The 25,177-nt window shown below is 42.0% G+C and overlaps 1 protein-coding gene and 1 long non-coding RNA gene across 8 annotated transcripts; one reads left to right on the forward strand and one right to left on the reverse strand.

The window, feature by feature from the left end:
* Nucleotides 1–1,860: 1,860 nt before the first annotated feature.
* Nucleotides 1,861–24,982, reverse strand: NSUN6 (NOP2/Sun RNA methyltransferase 6). Of its 7 annotated transcripts, none has more exons than XM_081882542.1 (14): nucleotides 24,682–24,982; nucleotides 23,822–23,909; nucleotides 19,125–22,293; nucleotides 17,610–17,765; nucleotides 16,682–16,761; nucleotides 15,892–16,004; nucleotides 15,033–15,186; nucleotides 13,856–13,937; nucleotides 11,425–11,544; nucleotides 8,978–9,122; nucleotides 8,206–8,354; nucleotides 5,190–5,315; nucleotides 3,085–3,132; nucleotides 1,861–2,534 (listed from the first exon to the last, which is right to left on the reverse strand). In XM_081882542.1, the coding sequence occupies exons 3-14, from the start codon at nucleotides 19,197–19,199 to the stop codon at nucleotides 2,328–2,330; spliced, it is 1,455 nt and encodes a 484-aa protein (XP_081738668.1). In that variant the 5' UTR covers nucleotides 19,200–22,293; nucleotides 23,822–23,909; nucleotides 24,682–24,982; the 3' UTR covers nucleotides 1,861–2,327. The 7 variants fall into 7 exon arrangements, with proteins under 7 accessions (XP_081738668.1, XP_081738666.1, XP_081738667.1 ...); XM_081882540.1 differs by lacking the exon at nucleotides 24,682–24,982 and having other exon boundaries at nucleotides 19,125–19,232; nucleotides 20,027–22,293; nucleotides 23,822–24,545; XM_081882541.1 differs by lacking the exon at nucleotides 24,682–24,982 and adding an exon at nucleotides 24,401–24,529.
* Nucleotides 22,851–23,738, forward strand: LOC309353488. The gene is made up of 2 exons (XR_014161902.1): nucleotides 22,851–23,511; nucleotides 23,548–23,738. It is a non-coding gene; the product is annotated as an uncharacterized lncRNA (long non-coding RNA).
* Nucleotides 24,983–25,177: the final 195 nt, after the last annotated feature.

A 25,177-nucleotide genomic window follows, 5' to 3' on the forward strand; every position in this document is an offset into this window, starting at 1 on the left:
CTGAGTCTTCCCGTTTCAGACAGGATTTGTATGATCACATTTGAATCTCCCCTCTCATATACACAAGACTTCCTGTATCTACATGCCAGGACACAATGTTCCAGGCTACTTTTTTATGTGTACATAAAGCAGGGGAAGATCTAGATATTTCAGTCCCACGCTACAGTACAAAACTCAATTACTAAGTTTCATTCCATTGCTTTCAGTGAAACTTGTTTATGATATAGAAAACTAGCACCAAATTGATTCAGTCAGGCTTTCTACTTGATGGTGATTTTCCTCAGCAAGCTGAAACTTCCCTCCCGTGTCATAGTCTTGTTGCTGAGCAAAAACATGCAGAGCTCAGTGCAGTGGGAAACCAGCCAACCCAAAGGGTCTCTGAGGTGTACTTGCCTGGAGGCAGAGTCGGCATCCAAAGTCAGGTCCAGTCCTAGGGTGGGGCAAACAGCAATCCATGTGGTCAGACAGTCCAGGGGTCAAAGAATCTGATGAGCAGGTGGCCAAGGGTCAAGACGAGCAGGGAGCAGCAAGTTAGGCCCAGAAACTACAAACGTTACCAGCATCTCACCGCTGCTGGAAACTCTGCTTAAGAAGGCTGAAAGCCAGCTGGTTCTCATCAGGGCCTTCTCCTCCTGATCAGCTGCAGGTGGAGCCACTCTGCCTTCTTCCCCTTCAGGCTGCTGTTCAGCAGGTGAAGCCGACTCCTGGCCCATGACACCCTGTGATTCCTATGATGACTGCCCCAATGCTGTTTTTTCCTAAGCTTAATAGCATTGGGCAGGGGGCAATTTCCATCAAAATTGGGGAAGATGGTGGGAAGGTTTAAAGCTTTCCCTCCTATCCCTGTTGTGCTGCTAAGCTGACTGGGGAACAGCTGAGAGTGGTGTAAAGGGCTGGAATGCAAAATAAGTTATTTTTTAAAAGATGGATCCCTTCTTCCTGCTACTAATAAGTTGATCAATAGGAGGATCTGTTGTGGGCCTTGATTAATTAGTGGATCAACAGAAGGGCAGAGGAGATGAATTGTACTCTTGCAAACAAGAGATAGGACTATGCATACTGACCAGAGAATGTGCTTGCTGCCTGCAGAACGTAAAAAACAAAGGTCAGATATATACCCCCCTCCCAATGACTCTTGGAGATTATACGTAATGACCAGAGGATGTACCGGATTCTGTAGATATATGTGCATTTCCCAAGCTCCTCTGGAGACTATGCATATTGCCTGTAAAATGTGCACTATTCATGGATGAATTATGTGCACATTCTCCCTGATGCCTGGTGCATCTGTACACTGGCCAGTTATGCACATTAACCACTCAACATTCCCCATTCCATATATATTACATCATTCTAAACTGCTTGGTGGCATTTGTTCTAGTAAGTGGTATATAATTAAAAAATAATAATAATTACTGCTGGAATTGAGTATCCACTTGTTGGTTCCTGAAATTCAGTGGAATACCCAAATCTATAAATCACAAACATATTACAATAGAAGCATTTCTAGGATGCAAAGGCTATTTAAAATAAAAATAAAAATGAGACAATATAAAAGCAATGTGAATGCTAAGATTCTGAGTTGCCACTCCTTCTAGGGCCAAAGATGATGGTGACGCTTGAAGGAATTTTTGGTCTGTTAGCTTAATAGTATTTCTTTACATCAGTCTCAGAATAAAATATGGGACAGCTGATCTTGGAGTTCACAAATCTGCATTCTCCGGAAACAGAATGTTAGAATGCTGCTAGAAAGTCAAGATACAAGGAAAATAGGATTAGGCCTTGAAAGATATCTGCTTAGAAGACATGGATTAATAACTTAAAGCACCAAGATGTACAATATCACTTAAAAGATTAATATTGTTTTGTAAGAAATGCCATTTAATAATATAAAATTGTTTTTCAAAACCAGCAATTTGAGAGTTCAGATAAGGTTTTACAACATGTGACAGTGTATTTAATTACTGATAAAATACTTTGAAAGCAGATTTTCTACTGTACATAATTGCAGCTTTTTTCTAAAAAAATAAATAAATCTTTTAGACAAACTGAAAAACAAGCATGTTTCTAGAATCAGTGACCTACTGCTAATATAAAACCAAATGGAGCATTACAAATTGAAGCTGCCCCTTCCCTCAGACTTGTTTCTCCAACCTGTGGATCTCTCCCAAAGGAAACAGCTGGCAGATTTTGCTGCTGCTATGGCAACTGTGTCGTCAGTCCGTTGGCTTGGCAACATTGCAGCAGCAGCATGAAGGTAGAGTTCAGAATGCTCCAAATGTTAACAGAAGGGGTGCTTTTTATGTTGACTTCTAAAGCCATGATTTTCACGGTACTTTTATAAATTTTGCAATAAAAAATCCTATGCAGTCCTTATTTGCCATGCTTATCAAATCCTCGTATCTGAATTCTTGCAGTGAATTAAAATCCATTCCCTGCAAAACTGCTTCAGATGGATCAAACCTCTGCAGCTTTTTCAACTGCTCAGGTGACAGCCCAGCTCCCATCATGCCTTCTCCTCCAATATGGGGCTCCTTTTAGAGAGGAAAATAAAACAAATGGGCTTAATTGCTCTGCAGTTCATTATTTATTTACCCAAAAATGAAAGCCAGTATTCACAAGGGTCAGTGCCTCTAAATAGACCACCGTAGGCACATCCTTGGAGTACTTTTACTGCAATCTAAACTGTCCTGGAGTTTGCCTTGCTACATTCCTCTGGAAGGAAATATATTTGTAGAAAGGTTCAGACTAAGGAGGCAGCAGAATAACACCGAAAATAATTTGCTCATTATCAGTTAACACTGATGAAATTTACACTAACGAAACACCACTTTTTTAAAAAATGAACATCATATGCAATCTAATTTATGCTTGAGTTGCCATGTTGTGTCAGCAGCAAATTAGTGATGGAAGGCTGAACATGGATGCACAGGTGTTACAGTACTGAAAATATTGAGATAATCACACTATTTTGCTACCCAACAGGGGTGGGCTTTCCCAGGACCCGAGGGCAAGTAAATCCTGATACTACTGACAAGAACGTGTTGAGACTCAAGCTGCAATCGTATGCGTATGCATACTTACGTGGGAATAAGTCTCACTGAATTCAGTGGGCCTCACTTCTGAATAGATCTGTATAGGATTGCACTGTAACAGTGGGTGGCGCTTCACTTAATAGTCACTGCTGCATATACTTGTACACCCCAAAAACCTTGCAGGGTGGCCAGGAAGATCCTTGAGAATGGTCAGCAGCAGGACCTCAGGGCTCTAGCATCAAGCTCCAACAGACCAAAAGGCCTGTGATCTTTCCCTGCCACTGTCTATTGCTGCGAGGAGTCCAAGTCCCTGGGTAATAAAGAGAGAGACAGCTCCCCCTTTAGCTTTGTGTTAAAGGAAGGATGCTTCTTTGTAAAATACATAAAAGGAATGAGTGGGGGGGAGCAGCCTATGAGAGTCTTTTTCTGGCTCCAGCACATGGTGCCAATGAGATACACACAAAAATAGCAGATTTTTGCATAATCAGGCAGATCATATATATATAACAGATTTAGGGACCTCGTAAATGGAAACCCTGATTTATGTGTGCTTCTTTTACATGTCTCCTTCCTCAGAGAAATGTAGTAAGACACTTAATGCTGTTAAAGGTTTAACCAAAGAAAGCCTCATACAAAACAGTTCAGTTCATCAAGTGCTTCTTCTAGTTTTTGCATCTAAGGATGGCATTGAATCACTTTAATACGTTATGCACTGGAATTTCAAATGTAACAAACAACCATAACAGTGCATCAGCATTTTCTGTAGACATGCAATAAGACAAGCATGATTACAAAAAATACACAAAACCCACTATCAAATTAGAGGCTGTCTCAGCCATTTAATCCTGCAAGATTAAAACCTAATCCCTTTAGCCACTGTTAGTGAAGGTCTGGGAGAAGTGAAGTGCGACTAATTAAACTCAAAGTCACACAATTATCTGATGCCTTCTGAATACACAACTTTTCAGAGTTTTGTGTCATATCCGATGCAGTGTTTTGGTAGGCATGTATTACAAACGTATTAGATACTAACATTTACATTAGTTAATGATTCCCAAACAGCTGCCAACTCATAAAGCACTGGCACAGCCTGCTGAACCCTGCACAGGGAAGGGCAACAGAGTCATAGAAGCTCATCCACACAGATGTTTCCCCAGCCCTCTCTCCCTGCAGGATCAGCAGAGTGCCCAGACTCAGATAAGTCAATGCAGGCGTATTCTGTGTCCATCTGCTCCTCCTCCCTGTGCCCTTTGTAAGGGGGAAACAAATGCTCAGAGACAGAAAAATGTTGAGCAGGCCACATGGTGCTGCGGGCTCTGGCCTTCTTGGCAACCTCTGCCAGCTCATAGGACTCGATGATTCTGTACCAGCAGGTGTAAAGCACTTGAGGTGCAGCTTGCACTACGATCAGGGAAGCTACCTCACTGGGGAAAGACCTCTTAACTGTTGGCGGGATCTTAGAAATCACCTTTAAGCATGAGCACTGGGACAGAAATGGGGACAGGCAATGACCATTCTTAAGAAGGCATGGAAGGCTAAGGTTTGGGGAGAGGTCTCCAATCAAGTCTCTGCTTCCCTGTCTGATGAACTGGAAGCTTTGGGAAGCAATGGCTGGTTTTGTGTGCATGTCAGGGAGGGTGGGGAAACCTAAAAGTATAAAATAATCATAGAACTGCACAGTTGGAAGGGACAACGAGTGTCATCTAGTCCAACCTCCTGCAATGCAGGAATCTTTTGCCCAAAGTGATGCTCAAATCCACAACCCTGCGTTGTGTGTTCTCTACCAACTGAGCTATCCTGAGGACAAGAATGCCAAAGCTTTGGGGCTTCCCCCCCCCACCCGCTGTGGATGCTGTGCATGTTCTGGGTGGAGTGTGTGTATTTGGGCGCATTGAGGTGTTTCAGAATATGGAATGCTTCGTTAATTTCTGTGTCATCCTTTTGCAGGGGCCATGCTAATCTTCTCTGCATCATTCCAATTTCAGTCTATGTGCTGCCGAAGTAGCCACAGCAGAGTGAGCATAGGAAGCTGAGCAGAGCTCAGAGTGGCAGCAAGTAAAAGACAGGGTTGTTGTTTTTAACTGTCAGCAAGCATGTAATGTCATATCCTAGTGAGAAAGATGCAATTTTTTAAAAACAACAACATGTTCTTACCTGTGACTGAAGCTGAAGGCATGGGAAGGTCTCCAATGCCCAGGCAACTTGCTCCTCATTTTCAGAAAGCGTAATTGTGCAAGTACTGTATACCAAGATGCCCCCTGGCTTCAGCAGCTGCACTGCCTAAGGAAACAATACTCTCATTTTTAGGATACCAGCATTTCTCAAGCAAACTTACTTTTAGAATGCAGAATTACACAGTCCATATTCATTTTGAAAGGATCAAGGACAACTTCTCATGATGTTGTTTCAAGCTGCCTTTGTGTTGTGAGCCTTGTGTGTGTACCAGTGTGTACTGTCCTCTGCTGCACTGCCTCCCCTGTATCCTGTAGACAAATATTATAGGCAACTAGCCTAGAGTGGCAAGTTAACAAGCAAGGGTCAATCTATGTGGCCAGTACACATGGTTGATAAAAATCTAACAATTAAGATCTTACACCTTTGATGTTTTCAGTCCCGCAAAGATATATATTTTAGCAGATATTATCAGAAGGTCAACAAACACTTCCAAAGTTGCCTCTCCTTTAGGAAAAGTGGAATGCATATACAAAAGCTGGCCTTGTTTAAGCAAACATTTGAAGGGTTCTAGGACACGACTGAAACTTCCCTTCTTTTTGGCTCAGCAGATTCCAATACACAAGGGAACACAGCTGAATAAATCATGATTGTTGATGTTCCCAACCTCCATCTGAGCACAGCAGTGATATTAAAGATGTCTTGGGACAAGGCAAATAGGGCACAAAGCCATCTTCCCACTAGATTTGCTAACTTTGTCAATTTGACAGAAATGAACCCTCCTTACTTCTGTCAATACAAGAGCTTAGTATCTGAGATGGATTTCAGTAGCCAGGGTTACACTTTCAGTGGATTTGAAATTTTATCAATGGTGTCATTCTGTTTGATGTTTGAGGGAATATTCTATGCACATTTAAGTAATATCATGCCCAAGCCCTACAGATGGGGCAGACTAGCAAGCCAAACAGATAAGTAAACTATGCCCTAGGAATTCTCAAACATCTCTGACTATACTGAAGAAATTATGTACTACCCTTTTTATTTTAAAAGGGAAAGGGTTAGAAAAGACATCTCTTATCAACTGGATTTTTACCAACAAAGGTGAATGCCTGTGCTAAATTTAACTAGATCTATTTATGTTCAAAAGATATTGTCTTCCAGCTTTAGAATTGATTGGCCTTTCTGTATGGTTTGCCTCCACATCACCATAGGCTCTGCTGCCAGGATAACAACAATGTGTTTTAGATAGGGAGCTTGATTTAGCCTTGTTACACATCTATTCCAATGTTGCTATTGGTTCGAGAACAATGGAGCTCAGCGCAACTCCAACCAGCTGAACTTTTGCAAGTGCCATGAACTGGGTGTGCTCAAGATAGGATGACCAAGTGCCAACTTCTACAGTGTAACCGCATGCACTTCCCTTGCCTCCCTTGTACTAATAAGACAAGGCTGTGAGCTAACGGGTCAATTCCTTTTTTCTTTTTTTTTTTTGCAGAGGGATCATAGCTCGCAGATATGCAGGCAACCCCAATAATTTATTGTAGAACCCTACAGAACTATGAATCACTCCCATTCCCCACCTCCAAGGAACTGGATTGAATTTAAAAGATACATTAAGAAGCTGCCATTTAAAAGTACAAAATCCACAGAGTGGGTTTCAAGTACTTGGAAGGGGCTTGGGCTGGCTAGTAAGCTGGAGTTCCTTGGAGAAACTTGATGAAGGGAAGCCAGGATTGCAGACTAAGATTATGCAATGGATGGAAGCTTTTCTTTTAATCCAGTATATAAAGACAAAGCAGAGGAAGCTTTTGAGGTGCTTCAAATGAGGAGTAGGGCTGTACAACATTGTTGGATACCTGCATTGAAATAACATCTTGGAAAATGTCTCAACAAGGCAATATACCTGTGAACAAAAGGTGGAGACTCGACAGCTTCCCAGGAGGTAGCTCAGAAGAACACATACTTTACAGGCACCTTGTCTCTTGCTTTGTTTGCTCTCTCCCTCCCTCCTAACCATAAAGCTTCACTTAGAGCTCAGCTAATTACGCAGAGCCTCCAAACAATCCAGGAGAAACCCCCCACAGCTAGACAACCAAAGATCCAGCCCCAAAGTAAACAAAGAACTGGAAAACACTTCTTTCTTCCCTCACACTCACCCCCACTGGTGAAAAAAAGAGAGGAAATTTTTGTTTTATTTTCTGGTGGTGTTTGTGTTGGTGGTTTCCCCCTAAAGAGCTTTCCTCCATATTAAAAAAGGGAAAGATTGTGGGATGAGGGCTTTTAGTGGGAGGCCTTCTGTGGAAGGGGGATGGAGAAGAGAAGACTTAGCTGGCTTCCTTATGCTGAAATGGAAGGTTGGGTACTGTGTGAGAATGATGGGGAGGGTGTTTTTCAATGAGCAGTGCAAGCAACTGCGGGTCTAATCACAAGCAAGCCCTACTGAATTCAATTAAGCTTACTCCCAGGAAAGTAGAAGTTAGTTTAGCTGAACTCAGTGGGGCTTCTGCGTGCATAGATTCCACTCAAACCTCTGAGTGGGGAAGCAGATGCAACTTGACTAGTTAATCACTTGAACAACTCTTAAATTAGTTGAAAATATATTAAATATATTATATGGAAGTTATTATATATATTATATGGAAGTTTATTTAATATTTTTATTCAGTCTACTTCTTCCTTAGATTTTAAGTCCCTCTACCACTGCAGGGAGCCTCCTCAAGGCCCTTGGCTGCTGTGAGGAAACACGGTGCACCCTCTGCCACTGCGGGGAGACCCAGCAAGGCCCTCCACCGCTGCAGATATATATCGTGATATATTGAGATATCATCATATTTAGCTAGTGATATATTGTGATGTTGAAACCAGATATCTCCAGCCCTAATGAGGAGCCAGTAAGAATTCTCAATGAAGCACTGCTTAAAAGCAATAATGTGTTTGAAGTGATGACCCAAGGGTCAGGTTACTTATTCTTTGGTAGTTTTTACGGCAAAATACATACCACTCTGAAGAGCTTGCGCTGCAAGGGCTGGTAAGAAGTCACTTCCTTTAAAGACCAGGAATACGCCATATTTGGTCTCTGCCCCATGCCACTACAGGGAGCATCGAGAAGTATTCTGTCAAATGATTCTGGTAAAAATGGAGGTCCTTCTGCAAAGAGGAACATGATCAGTTAAAAAAACTATAGCCAATTTATGTTGCATACTTAACTTTGCTATTGTTTGGGGAAATGTCACAAAAGAATTTATTTAAATAGCATGAGCTTGACGTCAGCTTAACACAGCTAAATTGGTATGAACTGCAAATACAGTCATACTGCTCTTGGTTTCAAAGTCTTTATAACTGCTGATAAATCACCATTATGTTTGGATATAGAAAGCAAAATGTCCTTTCCCTCCTACTTTCTGACTGAAAGATCTGAGTCACATTCTGTTGCTGCACATGACAGTTTCCTCAAATTTGTATTGCTGATGTTGAGTGAAGACTGAATTTGTGTGCTGAGAACCACCAAAAAGAAACCTGACCTGCCAACTGCTACCTCACTTGCACTTATGAAAGATGTCCCAAATTACCAGCCATTTATAAATTATATAGCGTTTTTGAGGTTTAAAGGATGTGGATAAAATGGCAAGTCAATATTAACCAACATCCAAATTACACTAAAGCAATTGTAGTCCTAGTCACAACAGGGTCTTAATGATTACCATAAAAATCCTGATCCTCCACAGAAAACACAGCTACAACAAGAACACCGAAATGAAAAATAATATTACCTTGCCCATCCTGTCCTTTGCCAATGGCAAGTGCCTTAGTACCATCATAACAAAATGCTTTAATGCAATTCAACTTCAGTAACGCAGCATTTTGCTTTATCTTTTTCACTTTTTCTGCAATCTTGTCCAGGGCAATTACTTCTCCCTGAAAAACATGTTGGAAATCAAAAGGGTAGGGATTTATTACTTATTTGTTTCATAAACTCCTATATACCACTCAATTGTAAAAAAGAAAAAAAAGGAAAAATGAAAACGAAAAACCCTCAAAGCAGTTTACAAAAAGTTAAAACAGTAAACTGAGGAAAAACTTCACGACTATACTTTGAAATATACAAAAGTTAAAATACTATAAAACAGATTAAAATCACCTCAACTTTCTAAGCATCTGAGTGGGCTTGTCTAAAGAGGAATGTTTTTAGCAGGCACTGAAAAGAGTACAGTGGTACCTTGGGTTACATACACTTCAGGTTACATACGCTTCAGGTTGGAGACTCCGCTAACCCAGAAATAGTACCTCAGGTTAAGAACTTTGCTTCAGGTTGAGAACAGAAATCGTGATCCGGTGATGCGGCGGCAGCAGGAGGGCCCATTAGCTAAAGTGGTGCTTCAGGTTAAGAACAGTTTCAGGTTAAGAACGGACCTCCAGAATGAATTAAGTACTTAACCTGAGGTACCACTGTACAGTGAAAGTGCCTGCTTGATATCAATAGGCAGGGAGTTCCAAAGGGTTCTTACAAAAGCCCAATGGGTATTATGTGGCACCTGCAGTAATGCCAATTCCACCAACTGAAGCAGTCAGCTGTTGCCCTGCCAACTCCTATCAGCCCCCACTGGCATGGGAGATGGTGTAGTCCAGCAACATCTAGAGGGCCACAGGTTTCTCATTCTTTCTTTAACCACTGCTCTGCTTGACCAAGCAGTTACCATTCAATCTGCACATTACACATAAAGACTTCTTTGTACGGGAATGGCATATTCCAGGAGAACATTGTATAATGTAGTCAGCTCCAGCCTCTTCCAATTCCTTGAATCTTGCAGTTGTTGCTTTTGTTTTGTTTTTTATAACAGCCTCTTAAGGTATCTTTTAAATAGTACAAACTGCTAACTAAAATGTTTATGGGACATGCTGACTTAGCAAACATGTGTCCATTAAAACTAAATCAAATTGATGGAAACAAACACCACCACACTTAAACACTTTCCAGTACGAAAATGGTTGTTTCTTTAAAACTTCCAGGCTGTACCTCATGCCAGCAATTTCTCCATAATGAAAAACTGAACAGTTCAGTAAGCAAAATATGATTATGTCAAGAAAGCTGTCACATATCACAAATTGCATGGCTCTTCTGTACAGAACACATGGCTGGCCGTAACAACTCCAGCTGTGCTGTCAAAGTATGTTCTAGTTTGTGGAAAAGTGTAAATCCTGGATATTGAAGAGAATGCTCGCCCAGCATTATGCAGTAAATGATACAACTATAGGAGCCCCACCTCCTCCTTAGTCTCTAGGGATGTGTGTAATTTCCAGATAGAGGGGATGACCTTTGTCAATCAGGCTAGATAGGTCAATTCTGCTCAGAGAAACAATTTAGTCTTCTGAGAAGTTCCTCAGTCCTCTCAGATGCCCTGAGAGTGTATGGCTAAAGAGCAGCGTATACATTTCTTTAAAATGAAACAAATAAATCCTGAATACCAATGAGAAAGTGTGAAAAGGGGTGGCCCAACTGTCAGAAGCAAAGAGAGATGACTGGAGATGGGGGAAATTGAAAGAGAATGAAGCGAAGAGGTTCTGTGCTCCCCAAGTTAGGAAAGACGGGTGCCTCTAAGAGATCTAAAGTCCCTTCCTTCTCTTTACAAGCAGAAATTGTCCCTTTAAATTAGCTCCTGCCAATTTCCAAAAGGCACAAGATGTTAAACTACTCCATGCAATTTAATAACTCAAAAGTCACAGAATATAGCAGATCCTAAAGCACTCATGATTAACTCATTATTTGATCTTATTGAAAATGGTGGGCCAAAGTGTCATGTTGACAGTTTGGTTACTCAGTACTCTCATTTGAATCACTTTGTTTTTACACAATGAAAAGTACTGAAGTTTAAATGAATTTTAAAAACCAAGCTTCTGCACTAAAAATAGCCCAAATTAATTTGTATTAGTTCTTGCAAGACTTTTCTACTTTTTTTTCAATCTATCACATGTCCACCGAAAGGAAATCTATTTGTTCGAAATATGTTGTGATAGGTAAGCCAGAAAGATTTATCTTTGGTTCAGCAATTCTGCTATGCTGCAAAAATCAGCCAGTAAATCAGCAGCGTGTTCAAATATTAATGGTGTGCTACTTTGAGTTATCTGTGGATCTCAGCAAACGAGTGAAACAAGCCATGCTAATGAAGCACAGGTCAAACTTTCCTCACTGAGACAGAAAATGCTCAGTGACTTCACTTACCTCATCACACATTAATGTTGCAAGATGGGTTGTTTTCCCCCCGGGAGCAGCACACATGTCCAAAATTCTCTGTCCTGGCTGAGGATTTAAAACATAACTCACAACGGAAGAGGGCAAATTCTAGTAATGGAAGAGAAAAAAACTAGATTTGCTTCAATGATGACCAACACAGGAATATCTTACTTAAAACTAATTCTATTGTTTGTTTCCTCCACTAAAAGGCAAAATTGTGCGTATGTGTGTTCTAATTCTGTAAGCAGTGTTCAAAACATTCACAGCATGATTGATTGTAGCAACTATAAACACGAGAAAGGAATACCTTCAACCTCGGTACAAGCTGCAGCAAAGCACTTCCTCTGGGGCAAGGGCAAAGTAAGTCACCGAGTCACCAAATGTATAAGATAACAAAACGTGTCTAATTTTACATTAATTGTGTGTTTACATTTGTATCCCAAATTGTCCTACAGATTTGGACCATTTACTTTTTAAATACACTTCGCTTTACTGCAAATCGCTTTTTTACACACATAACCTACTTGTGTCATCCCTTCAAAAACATCAAGACAATGCATATTTACCTGGGAATAAGCCCAAGCAAGTTATACTTCCAAGTAGAAATGCACAGAATTGCACAGACAATAGATTATATATTACATATTTAAAGACTGACTGTTATATATACATAACTAAGTCACATATATAAACACAAATAATTGCATTAATTCTCCATTAAAACATATTTACAGAAGAAACTGCTGGTGCCTATGGGCGAAAACACATATTACCTAATAACATACATGGTGAAAAGATTAATCAATAATATTGGCTTAATGGTACACAACATTAACAACACAGTGTTCATCAATATATTTTTTCCACACTCTCAGTAATCAGGCAGTATCTGTTTCTCAGCTACATGAGCTTACATGTATATGCTGAAGTGTTCTTGCATTATAAATCAATTGGTGAAGCATGGAAAATAGGATACACAGGGGGCTGGTACGAGATGATTTGATGACACTTTCAGCCAAATTATGTGTATTGTGTATGATTTGACCAGGAGGTATAAAACTCTGTCTGAGATGGTCATCTGTGATCACTTATTCATATACATTCAACTTCTCACCGAGTGCTACAAGTGATGAGCATACATGTGTCCCTTAAATCTTCTAGTTAAGAAGTAGTGCAAAGCTGCAGCAGAGCAAGCTAACATGCTTTTGCTTCCAATACGGGAGAAAAGTCAACAAATGTTTTGGAGGAGGAGTGAAAGACTGGTTTATGTTCTATAGTTGAAATAACACTGGAAATGTGGATGGTGGAAATCTGCAGCCACAAAGTGCAATGATAGATAAAACAGAAGGTAATTTCTTGTTTCATGACAGGTTAAATTTGTCTTCAAACAAAACAAAATGCAAATTCAATCGACGGCACCTACACACACACACACACACACACACACACACACACAGGCATTTCTTGGGAAATGTAACAAAATCAAACCAAGGTTTCTTATTGCAGAGCTTTCCTTATTGGAAACAATATATAAATAAAGACTTCTGCTTTGGATGCACTGACCACTTTAGATCAACAAGATGAAACAACATAGATCTGCAGAGTTGTGTGTCAGCTCAGGGACTGGATTCAAGGCTTATGTTGAAATGAAATGCCCTCCAGACTTTGTCACTTTGTTCACAACCTGTGAAATGGGAGGTGGGGGACAACTTACCAGAGGCATCAATCATGCTCCACACTGCGGACAGGCACCATTTTTCTTCAATGCAAATTCAAATTCTTCCCTAGCAGATGCAAAAGTGAGGCTAAAACAGAAAGGGTGGGAGCAGGAACCAATGCTTCCTGACCCCCCCCCCTTTTGGTATTTGCTGAGAGGAAGCATGGAAGAAAACTGCACCTAGCAGGAGCTGGGACTGTCAACACAATGCTATTGGGACCCATTGGCCGACAGCACAATCACCACCACCTGGATCATATGAGCATGCATTAGTGGCATAAAATGTGAGGGAAGTACGATTTATGTAAAACTTTTGTTCTCTCTAAGCCATTTCAAAGCCAACGCACTTCTCAAAATAAGTTTTGGATCACCTCTTGTTCAGACCCATTGAAGTCCACTATCACCCTATTACGTCTAAACTGAACTATAGATGAAGCTGTCCATATCATTTATTGATATCTTGCCAAAGGCAATAAAAAAAACAGAATTAGGTAACATTTCATTTCACAGCACAGTGAAAACAGTCCACGGCTAGCATATCAGATATAAAATACTTACAGAGCTATTTTAATTGAATTTCCCCCCAAATAACTTATTTGCTTAGATGTGAAGTCCAACTGTGTTCAATGGGGCTTAGAATGCAATAGAAAGGGTTGTGACCTCAGAATTCAGAAAGCTAGTGTTATTTTTAATATGACTTACCTGCAGAAACAGATAACTCGATAACATTTTGTCAAATGAAGGACTAAGGTAAATTGGTTCTGTCATTTTTATTCCCATCCCTCTGAAAGGCACAATACACACCGGTAAGGAAAAAAAAAATCCTGATCTGAATTTCTAAAACTGTATTATACTAATAATCTTTTAATAAAAGATCCAACACTTCAACATAATATTGGCCAGTAATTAAACAGATTCTGATCTGACTTTCATAAACACAACTAAGCGAAAATTGAAAATTTGCAAGATATACAGTGGAACCTTGGGTTGCGAACGTGATCCGTGCGGGAGGCACATTTGCAACCCCCAGCGTCACATCTGCGCATGCGCAGGTCACAATGCAACGCTTCTGTGCATGCACAAAGCACGATTTAGCGCTTCTGCGTGAGCACTGAAACTCTGGTATTTCCGGGTTCGGTGCAGTGCGCAACCCAAAAATGCATAACCATCTGTAACCCGAGGGACTACTGTACTATAAACTCAGCATAAACTTCTAACTTTCTCTCTGTGTAATCTTGGTTTAATGTTTAGTTGCGTCTCTTGTATGTGGACAAGTTGTCATCTGATTTCAAAGCTAATGTGGTGGTTCAGTTCCTAGGATAAAAATGTAAAAGTGGTCTCAAATTATTGCAGTTATACACCCTGACTTACAAAGACACAAATTTGGAAGATGACACCACTCAGCGGCTTCATGTGGATGTTAAAGAGAATTGTAGAGTTGGAAGGGACCACAAAGGTCACTAGCCCAACCCCCTGCAATGCAGGAAGCTTTCTGCCCAAGGTGGGGCTTGAATCCATGACTCTGAGATTAAGTGTCTCATGCTCCACCAACTGAGCAGTAGCTGTGTTCTATTAGAAACTGAGCACTACTAGGACTTGTTTCTTCTTGATTCCCAATGTATTTCTTATCAATAAAAAATTCAGTGGTGTGAGCAAATTTTTATTCTGAAAGTGTGGCCCAGAGAAAAAAAACTTTCAGAACCACTGCCCTAGGTGATGGCTGGGAGATGATACTCAACCCCATGCAGTTTCCAGTGTGGAGTACACAGGCCTCAATCTTTTTACCCATTCTATGGTACTTTATAATATGATCATGGGACATCCAGAAAGTATAACACATACATATTATTCTCAAACTTTATTACAATTTCTGACTTACTTCATTGGGCCAGTAGAATTAAAGATTTCATTTCGGCTCAGTTCAGAAATCCCATTTCCGATGAAAACTTTGCTTCCGAGAAATTCTTTGGCCCCTCTTTTACACTTCCCTTCAATATCAGAGTATACTGAAACAGTATCTCCAGCTTTCATGACTAAGGAAAGAAAGGGAGAACATTTCAAATAATATTTTATTTGGCACAAGAACTCACTGGGGACTTCAAGTAGGCCACATACTTGAGCCCCGACTATTTACAAGAATCTGTTCAGGTCAAGAGTAGCTCTGGAACAACTTCAGTAATGGCTATTCCGCATGCATACTTGGCAACTTCTTCTGTAACTTTTTAAAGCATCTAATCTACAAGGAAGAATAGTTAATACTCAAGTTACTAAAGCTTAGGGACCACAGAGTCTGAGGCAGGGAATGAAATAGATGCAGTGGTAAATGTCTGGTTTCCTGATTTTGTCCTTTCTTATCAAAACCATAGGACAGGATAATCAAGTTTGTTAGGACATGCATTTCTTAACAAATTCTTTAAATACTGATTACATAACTTATAAACTTCCTCAACTGGAACGTGACTCTCTTATAGTGCAAATCTGCCAATTTAGTAGTAGCACCTACTCTTTTACAGAATCCTTTTAACAGAATTTCAGAACAAAGGAGGGTAGGGAAGTAAGACAATGGCTGCAACTTGCATTCAATCTTACATTCACAAACTACAGTTCTAAGCAGTCTAGTATTGGATATTTGAAGAGATATTAACACTTAAAAAGGGTAGCTGCTATCAACTACAAAGTATTATTTTCCATCAGTCTTACAAGATAAGGAAGCGTGAAGGGGGGGTGTTACTACATACATTTTGAAGCAGATATGATTCCTGGGGCATAGACGTGTGCTCCTCGAAGCACCGCATTCCCACACTGTGCACCAACAATAACTTCATTTGTCAACTTTTGTACCTCCTTTCTGCTGGGGGCAGGGGAAGGAGAGAGTTAAGAAAAACCAATCAGCACAATTATAATTCACATCTGCTGTTCTCTGCTGCCTTTCTAATACCACTACTATCCACCTTATTGGCGAGCTGCAGTACCTGCTGCAGCTGTAGAGTTAGTTGGCCAAGCTGGATTGCATTGCAAGGAAGGCTGAAATCCTAACTCCACTTTTCAGGAAGACACACCAATGAATTTGATGTAATTTACCTCTGAGCAAACATGGGGCTCATCGAGACTTCCTTTTGCGGCACAGGTCCATGCTTCAAAGCTCCGTGTCCAAGCACTATAACAAAACAAAACAAAAAAACCAACCCGCTGAATCAGAGCAAACGGCAATACACGGAGAACCCAAATCACTGCTTGTTCTGATTCAGTGTTATGGAGTAGGTTTTCCTGGGGAAAGCGGCAGTGCTTGGATGTAGGAGTTTTAAAGCATGGACCTGTGCCTAGAGAAGGAGGGGCAAAAGGTAAATGTGGATGAGCCCACAGTTAGGCTTCTGCTGCAAAACATTATCTATTTTACAATGACCAATATGCCAGTTCTAAATATTTGCTCTAGCACATATGTTTTCATGCTCCAAATCAGTCTATGAGCCATCAGAAGATGAAATACAGATAAACTCCATTAACATTAAAATTCTAAAATACACAGACCTGGGCCCAATAACAGGAATAAGTAAGATGTCAGGAAGTTTTGGATGCCGAAGAACCGGAACAGTAAGACTTGTGTACTGCTACGTATGGAAGAAGAAAAAAGTATATTTCTTAGTTTTGGTTAATGAAAAGGACCTGAGTGTTTTATAGCCATTTTATTCATTGACATTATTTATTGTCATTATTTACTTACTAGGTTTCTTACCATCCTTCATCATGTTGTTTCAGGGCAAGTTAAACAATTTAAAACATGTTTTTTTAAGAAAAACATTACACTAATATTTCCATTAGACAGAAATGTTTAAGGTCACAATACATTATGGACTCTCTAATAGTGCTAATTAATCAGGATAGTTACAGCAGTGATGGAGTTTACTTCAGAATTCAAAACTGACGGCCAAATACAGAGTTGTTGTTTTTAGTTACTCTTCCTTATACAGGTATGACCAACCCATCCATTTCTATTATTATTAGTGACTACAGAAAAAGTGTGCTGCCTTGCATCTTCGTTCATGGGTGCACTTAGAAACTGGCACAGATCCAAATCAAACACAGAGAAAAAGAAAAACCTGCAGACTGAACGTGAAGGAAATCATGTTTGCATTTCCCCCCTTAATTTCCTGCTTCCCTGCATGAAAAGCTCCCTGCTCATTAAAAGCTGGCATGGCAAGAAAAGCTTTAGCATGGGCTCCATACTAATGTGACCCTGCTTTTGCCATGCATAAGCTGCCTCTAAATTCCAAACAATCAAGCTACTTATTTGCAGGAGGGCAGGGGGCACTTGGATCTTCCTAGGCAGGAAAAAATATTACAGCATTTCATAATGTCCTGCTACACAAATCTACTAATGTGAATCTACCGGTAAGTTGCACCACATTTAGTGAATTAACTGATGGCAAGACAAGTAGTAAGGAGACACTACACAGACCTTGTGGATCTCTTCAGAAAGCAGACCTCTTACATCTTCCACAGATGCCAGATGGGTGTTCACTCGAACAGTTGTGAAAGCTGGTGGATGGGATAAATTATTTAACAGAGATTCATATTTCCGTTCAGCTTCCACTGCACCCAAAGCAGTTAGGAGCTTAAAAAAGAGAAGAAAATACATTAGATCAGCAAAAATAGTGGCTTATACTATAATCCAAGGAGTACAGAATTGTTGATTCAAACTCAAGGCACAAGCCAGTTAAGCCACAGTATATCAGGTTTGGATAAGTCTAGCCTCTTCCCAGGTGTATACATTCTGGCTCCCTTACCCTCTCAAAGTGGTAGAAGTTCAGAAATTTCCACTTTTAACTATGGTTACTGTGATTAACGTTAAATACAGTTGGTTTAACTAAGCAAGCTTCAGAAACCATGGTTTGAAGTTTGCTTGCTTAGAACTAACCAGAATTAGTGTTAATCACAATTTGTTGGTGTGTATGGATGACATGACAATCTGTGGTTAACCAAAAGCAGAAGCAAAAGTCTTGAAACTCCTCCCCTCTGTCACGTTGGAAGAGGAAAGGGTATGCAAGCCTAGGAGGACACTTGACTTGTTCACGTACTGCGTAACAAATATTAAGCATGATACCTCTTACAGGCTGCATTAGTGTAAGATGACAATCCTAAACATGCGTACTAAGATAAAAGTAAATCCATGTAGGATTAGCTATAAATTAAAGTACACATTCTTAACCAACTGATGAGCAACAGCCTAAATGGGGAAGAATTTAATGGGAATAAGCAAGCATGATTATCTTCTGTTTTGTTCAAAAAATCTATTTTGTTAAGATTGTTACCCACCACGATCTTCTGTGGATGGGATGAATGATTTTAAAAAGCATTTATTGTGAATATATTTTTTTGCCAAAGAGATTGACCAAACTTCCCTTTGTGCTGGACTGGGAGGGTGGATTTGGCAGAAGTATACCTCCACTCAGCCCTGTCAGTGGCCACTGTCAGCCCTGCGGAGTGGCATGGAGCTCTCTCTCTTCTGTCCACCAAATGTGAAGGAAAATGTAAGTGCCACCAACAGAATCTCTGCCAGTGGACAGTCCTCAAATGGGGAATTCCAGGGAGGGCCTGAGCTGACCTAGGATCCACTGGATCCCAAACCAGCCCAACTGTCATCACGGTAATCCACCTGCTGCCTCTACCCACATTGCATTCTAGCTGGCATGTGCAACAGGGCTCCATCAGTGTCTCTGTTAAGCTCCATCAAACAGTGGCGGGGGTCAGGAATCCACCCCAAATCTTTTAACTCGGACATACCAAAATAAGAGAGAAAGTGTGCCTCATTAAATTTAAAATAAATAAATAAATAAATGACAGATCTCATCTGAGCAACTACCTTAGCTGGAACTAAAAGTGTTCCTGACAGCAGCCATCATACACACACATACACACACTTGTGTACCTCTTCCAAACATCTCCTTCCTTAGACTTGCTTTAGGGTATTTACCTCATCATTTTTAAACGTAGCCCTCAGGTACTCTTCAACCTTTGCCCTCAATGAGATTTTGGGGAAAACAGACATAGTCTTTATTGTCTCCTATTTTTTGTAACACATCTGGAGAAAGAGAATCATTTTCACATGAACAATTCAAAACCAAACAAATTCAGATTAAAAAGCTTCTTTTATAATCTTTTTCTCCTACATTGTCATAGAATATGAAACAAATTTAAGGCATGACGTAAGTTGACCTCGTCACTTCACCAGCTTTAACATTCAGCCAAACAGTGCCATTCCCAAAGTGAATGATGGTTTATAGCAGTAATAAGCTGCATTTTGTCTGCTATACGATGCAGCTGGTTGCATCATAAATTATGTAATGTAATGATTATTGAAGCAATAATTTAATGTTCTATGAGAATGAGTGGCACTAAATAAGCTAAACGGTCCTGTACAACAGTTAGTATGAAGGAAGCATGAGGAACAAGGCCAAGATTCCAAGCCCATTTTTTAAAATGGCCTGCCAATAATCTTATCATTGCATCCATCTTTTTCTCTCTTGGATTGGCATGGAAATACTCGGGGGGCCAGACTCGTCCAAGAGTGAGCAGTTACTAATCGCGAACTTCTTCGGCTGTGTCCACGCTTCCATTTACTGTAGCGCTCTCGCTGTATTTAAAGTGCTGGATTTTTCACCTGTTTTTCACATGACATTACCCCAAACGCCTAGGCACCCTGCACTTTACTGGGAAATACCGCTGCTCGATTTGCTTCACGCAAATTTGAGCCCCTAATTCGCCTCTAGTCGGTGCAAAACAGGCGTGGCGACATTATAATCCGATTTGAAACGGGGAAGGGGGGGGGGCTTTGGAGTACATGTTAAATTCGGTCCCGTGTCTACTTCGCCTCACACCTCTTTCCACCGGTTTTAAAAGGGGTGTGCGTGTGTCCTCGAGGGAGGCCATTTGCAAAGGGCTCCCTTTCCCCCTCAGGAGCCGAAAAGCAGAGCCCGCCTCCGTCGCGGCTGCCTCGGACGGGGCGCCATCTGCTGCCGGGCGCCGAGAGCGACCCCGGCGGGGACTGAACACCGGGACGTGGCTTCCCCTCTTCTCCCCGGGCTGGGGCTGAGGCACCGGGGTCCGCCACCCCGGGGGCCCTCATTACTGTCGTCCTCCCGCGCCCCTTTGCCTACCCCAGCGCCCGAGCAATGCCGCGCCCAGTCCCTGCCTTCGGCCTCCCTCCTGCCCTCATCCGAGGAGGCGATAGGAAATGCCGCCCCGTCCTAGCCCAGCCCCGCCTCCCTCCCTCCTTCTACTCCCCAGAGCACGAAACTGCAGTTCTTTCGGGTTCCTCGGGAGTAAGCTCCGTTCAGGGTAATGAAGCTTTCGCTCCAGAACGTGGGCGCCCACGGGGGAGGACGTGGTTACCAGGCGGGGAGGGGAACGAGGGAGGCAGTAGCCAAAGACTTGTAACTATTGCGGGGTTGGGAGTCCCCCCCCCCCCGCAAAAATAATAAAACCTTCAGTGCCCGCAAAAGAGGGGTGCTTTTCATTTCAACTCCCCACCCCAGATCACAATTTGCGGGTGTACGAATAGCATCGAAGACCGGCCAACAAGCCGACCACAGAGACGCCGCTCGAGGCACAAAATAGCAGCGGATTAGAATTCATGTCCGGTTTGGAATGCTCATGTGAAGATCTCTAGAAAGGAGGCAAGTGGGTATTTTGCTGCCAGGGGCATGCACTCTGCATGTGCTCAGAGACCTATTGAATGCAGAAATGTGCTGCAACACGTGGTGCGCCCCACCCCCCGCTGCTTCTCATTTCCTCCCAGGATGGTACTTGAGCCTTTGTCACAGGAGGGCTGTGTGCCCCCTGCCAGTGACCTATCCAGGAAGCTGCATTGTTAGGTGGGGTGGAAAGCCTGCCGGTGGCTCCTGAGAGGTTGTAGTCGACTTATATCATCAACAACCATTTTAGTCAAGGGTCAAAGCTTAGAAGAGTTATAGTCAACATCTGGAGGGCTACAGATTTCGCAGGAAATGTGGATCTGTGCCATTTTTATGGGGGGGGGTGTTTGATAGTGTGTTTTCCAGCTCCACTCACTGCACCTGGGCTGAGCATGTATTATCAACTTAGTTGCAGCATATTTCTGCCTTCTCTCCAGACCTAATGAATATACATGGATTCAAAATATTTTACAGCAAACAGCAAAACATTCAAAAACCAAAATAACCAAGAAGCTCATAATAGCTACTAAAGGTAAAGGGACCCCTGACCATTACGTCCAGTCGTGACCAATTCTGGGGTTGTGGCGCTCATCTCACTTTATTTTTCTGTATATGGCATTTATTAACATGACAAAGGCCTTTGACACGGTAAATCGCAATGCCCTGTGGACTGCCCTCTTGAAAATCAGCTGCCCAGCTAAATTGTGAACATCCTTCAGCTCCTCCATGATAAAATGACAGCAACAATCACAAATAACGATGGCTCTCAAAGTGATTCATTCAGTGGGATCAGGCGTTAAACAGGGTTGTGTTATTGCCCCAACTCTTATTTTCATCACCATGATCCTACACTTTGTTGAAAGGAAACTCTCCACTAGAGTAGAAATCAAATCTAACTGATGGAAAGCTCTTTAATCTGAGTAGGCTGAAAGCAAAGAGTAAAGCTAACATAAGAGATTCAATATGCTGAAGACAACGTGTGTGCACACTGATAGGATGACCTCCAAGCCATCCTAAATATCTTCACAGAAGCTTACGAAAGGTTTGGCCTATCGCTCAACATCCAAAAAACCAAAGTACTGCACCAACAAGCACAAAAAACCCCCTCTGCAGCGCCACAAATCCAACTCAATTGTGTAATGTTAGAAAGAGTCAATCACTTCTCCTACCTGGGCAGTTATCTTTCCACAAGGGCCGAATGATGCCGAAAGCCAGCCTCGCCTGAGCTCTGCAAGTGCAGCTTTCTGCAGTGTGTTTCAGGACCGGCACATTCACAGGGAAAGCAAAATGCTTGTTTACAAAGCCACTGTGCTACACCTTACTGTATGCTTGTGAAACATGAACCACGTATAAATGCCATCTCCAACGCCTCAAAAGATTCCATCAACAGTGTCTTCGAAAAATTACATATCGCTTCGGAAGACAGTCAAACTGTCTGGCTATCTCCCGCTTGGACTACTGCAATGCACTCTACGTGGGGCTACCTTTGAAGGTGACTCGGAAACTACAACTAATGCAGAATGCGGCAGATAGACTGGTGACTGGGAGCGGCCGCTGAGACCATATAACACCGGTCTTGAAAGACCTACATTGGCTCCCAGTATGTTTCCGAGCACAATTCAAAGTGTTGGTGCTGACCTTTAAAGCCCTAAACGGCCTCGGTCCAGTATACCTGAAAGAACGTCTCCACCCCCATCATTCTGCCCGGACGCTGAGGTCCAGTGCCGAGGGCCTTCTGGCGGTTCCCTCATTGCGAGAAGCAAAGCTACAGGGAACCAGGCAGAGGGCCTTCTCGGTAGTGGCGCCCACCCTGTGGAACGCCCTTCCAGCAGATGTCAAAGCGATAAACAACTACCTGACATTCAGAAGACATCTTAAGGCAGCCCTGTTCAGGGAAGTTTTTAACGTGTGATATTTTACTGTATTTTTGGTTTTTATGGAAGCCGCCCAGAGTGGCTGGGGAGGGTTATTATTATTATTATTATTATTATTATTATTATTATTGCCAGTGTACTGGAAGAAGCAAAGATCACCAGTGTCAAAGCAATGATTCTGCAACATCAGCTTTGTGGGACTGGTCATGTTTGGATGCCTGATTATCGTTTTCCAAAGCAACTACTCTATTTTGAACTTAAAAATTGAAAGCGTAATGCTGGTGGTCAACAAAAGAGGTTTAAAGACTCTCAAGGCAAATCTTTAAAAATGTTTTATAAACACCGACAATTGGGAATCACTGGCCTGCGAGTGCTCCAATTGGAGAACAGCCTTTACCAAATGTGTCATGAGCTTTGAAGATGCTCAAACTCAGGATGAAAAAGAGAAACATGTTAAGAGGAAGGCATGTTTGGCAAACCGTCACCGTGATCAACTCCCAAGAAACCTATGTCCCCACTGTGGAAGTACATGTGGATCCAGAATTGGCCTCCACAATCACTTACAGGGTGAGTGCTAAGACCGTGTTCATGGAAGACAGTCTAACGCAGCTACGAGTGATCACCAGAGAGGATGAATTCCAGGGTAATGGCCCTATGCCACAATCCCATGCACATTTACTTGGGAGTAAAACCCACTGAACGCAGTGGGATTTACTTGCAAATAAACACGCATAAACTTGTGCTGTCAACAATATTGATAATCTATATAATTATTACACTTGTTGATGCCTCTGTAATCATCCTGATTCTATTAATACTTGGTGAAGAGAGAAATAATCACATTTCCCTTCTACTATAAGCTTTCTGGGGTCATTCTTAAATGGTTGGCAAGGGAAAATAGGTTAAAAAGATACTTCCTGAATGCTAAGATCCAAGTTTGAGGCCAAGTGCTCTTTGATGAGATTTAAAATCACAAAGCATGCAGCAAAGTAAAGCGTTGAAATAAGCCCATTTAAAATATGCCCTTGTGAGTTCCTTCCAACGTTTCCCTTTTCCCTCAGCATAGAAAAATCTACACATTTAGGAATGGTTTACTTACAAACTCTCCAAAGGTCAGGTTCATGTGATTTCCATACATCAGTCAGAAAACACAGGCAGTACAACTTGCCTCAGTTACAGTGGTGAATTTTCCTAAATTATTGGTACAGGAACACAACAATGGTTTGTAAGAGCCATGCAGCTAAGATGTAGCAACTACCTTAGCCTCTTCACACACTAAGTTTCTCTGGTAGACAGAAGGCAAACAAAGGCATTGATTACCCCCCACCCAAGGTGAGAGGGAGTGACCTAGCTAAACTTGGCAGGGCAGCTTACTCCGTGGCATTAACCCCTTCATGCATTAATTAAACTTAACCATGTTAGTTATATGAGGCTGGTTATCCCATAATTCTCTAATTGCAGATTGATTAATGTCTACATGTGTACTTAGGAGCAAATTACACTATAAAAGCTCAAATGTCTTCCTCCGCAGGATACCAATTATTAGGACCTAGCACTCTATTAAACCTTATTACTACTGTGGCTTCAGGAGCTTCTACATGGCTACCTACACTTTTTCTACATAATCAAACATGCTGACTTCAAAGTGCTGAGTTGGGCGTGGCGTGGCCAGGGGAGTTTACTTGCACAACTGAGCCCTCGTGGAGACTCAGTAGTTTACAATCCGAACTTTTTTAAAAAAATAAAATTGAAAATAGCCTTTGACCGCCACTATTCTCCATGCGAGTATCTTCGCATTTCTATGGTGATACTACTCTAATCTGCATCGGAAGTCATTAGTGAAAATCCACTTTAAGTCACGGCTGCGCGATATTTGTATCATTCCATATATAAAAATCTAACTCCGTGTGGAAAAACCCGGCTGTCCCTGTCAGGAACCTTCTGAAAGAGGGAAACTATTCACCACGGGCGTGGGAAAAGAGCGCCTCCCTCACGTCCGGAGCGGAGGGTGACGTCACTCCCGCGGCCCCGCCCTGCCCCTTCCTCGTCCAAAGGGAAGCGGCGACAGACCGCAACGATACTAGTCACTTCCGGCGCCTTGCTGAACCAATGCCAACAGAAAAGGCCTGGCTCTCGCGCCCCTCATATGGCGCCGCCCGAAAGAAAACAGGAAATGCACGTAATGTCCGGGCGGGCGTATCAGCTTTCACCGTTTTTTAAGCCGGAGCAGTTGAAATCACTGATCATGACTAAGTCACGCCCATTCCCTGCTCTGAGCAAAAAAAAAATCCACCCCGCCCCACAAGGGAGGGTGTGCGTGAGAGGGAAACTGCCACCCTAATCCCAGTTTCGGCCTTTCGTCAGCGGCAGGCGTGGAACGTGCGTCGTTCCTGCGGACGCGGTGACGTCAGCGCGCCTTGCGGAAGGAAGGCTTGGGGAAGGGCTCTCGCGCCGCTGCC

Source organism: Podarcis melisellensis (genome assembly GCF_964234715.1).
Source record: "Podarcis melisellensis genome assembly, chromosome: 12".
In the NCBI taxonomy this organism is placed as follows: domain Eukaryota; kingdom Metazoa; phylum Chordata; class Lepidosauria; order Squamata; family Lacertidae; genus Podarcis; species Podarcis melisellensis.

Excerpts from the sequence above, each read along its gene's own strand:
- NSUN6 (XM_081882542.1), bottom strand. The coding sequence starts at position 19,199 with ATGTCTGTTTTCCCCAAAATCTCATTGAGGGCAAAGGTTGAAGAGTAC. Across the intron at positions 13,938-15,032 it reads AATTCTACTGGCCCAATGAA|AGGGATGGGAATAAAAATGA; the intron begins GTAAGTCAGAAA and ends TGTGCCTTTCAG. Across the intron at positions 5,316-8,205 it reads AGCGCAAGCTCTTCAGAGTG|GCAGTGCAGCTGCTGAAGCC; the intron begins GTATGTATTTTG and ends TTGTTTCCTTAG.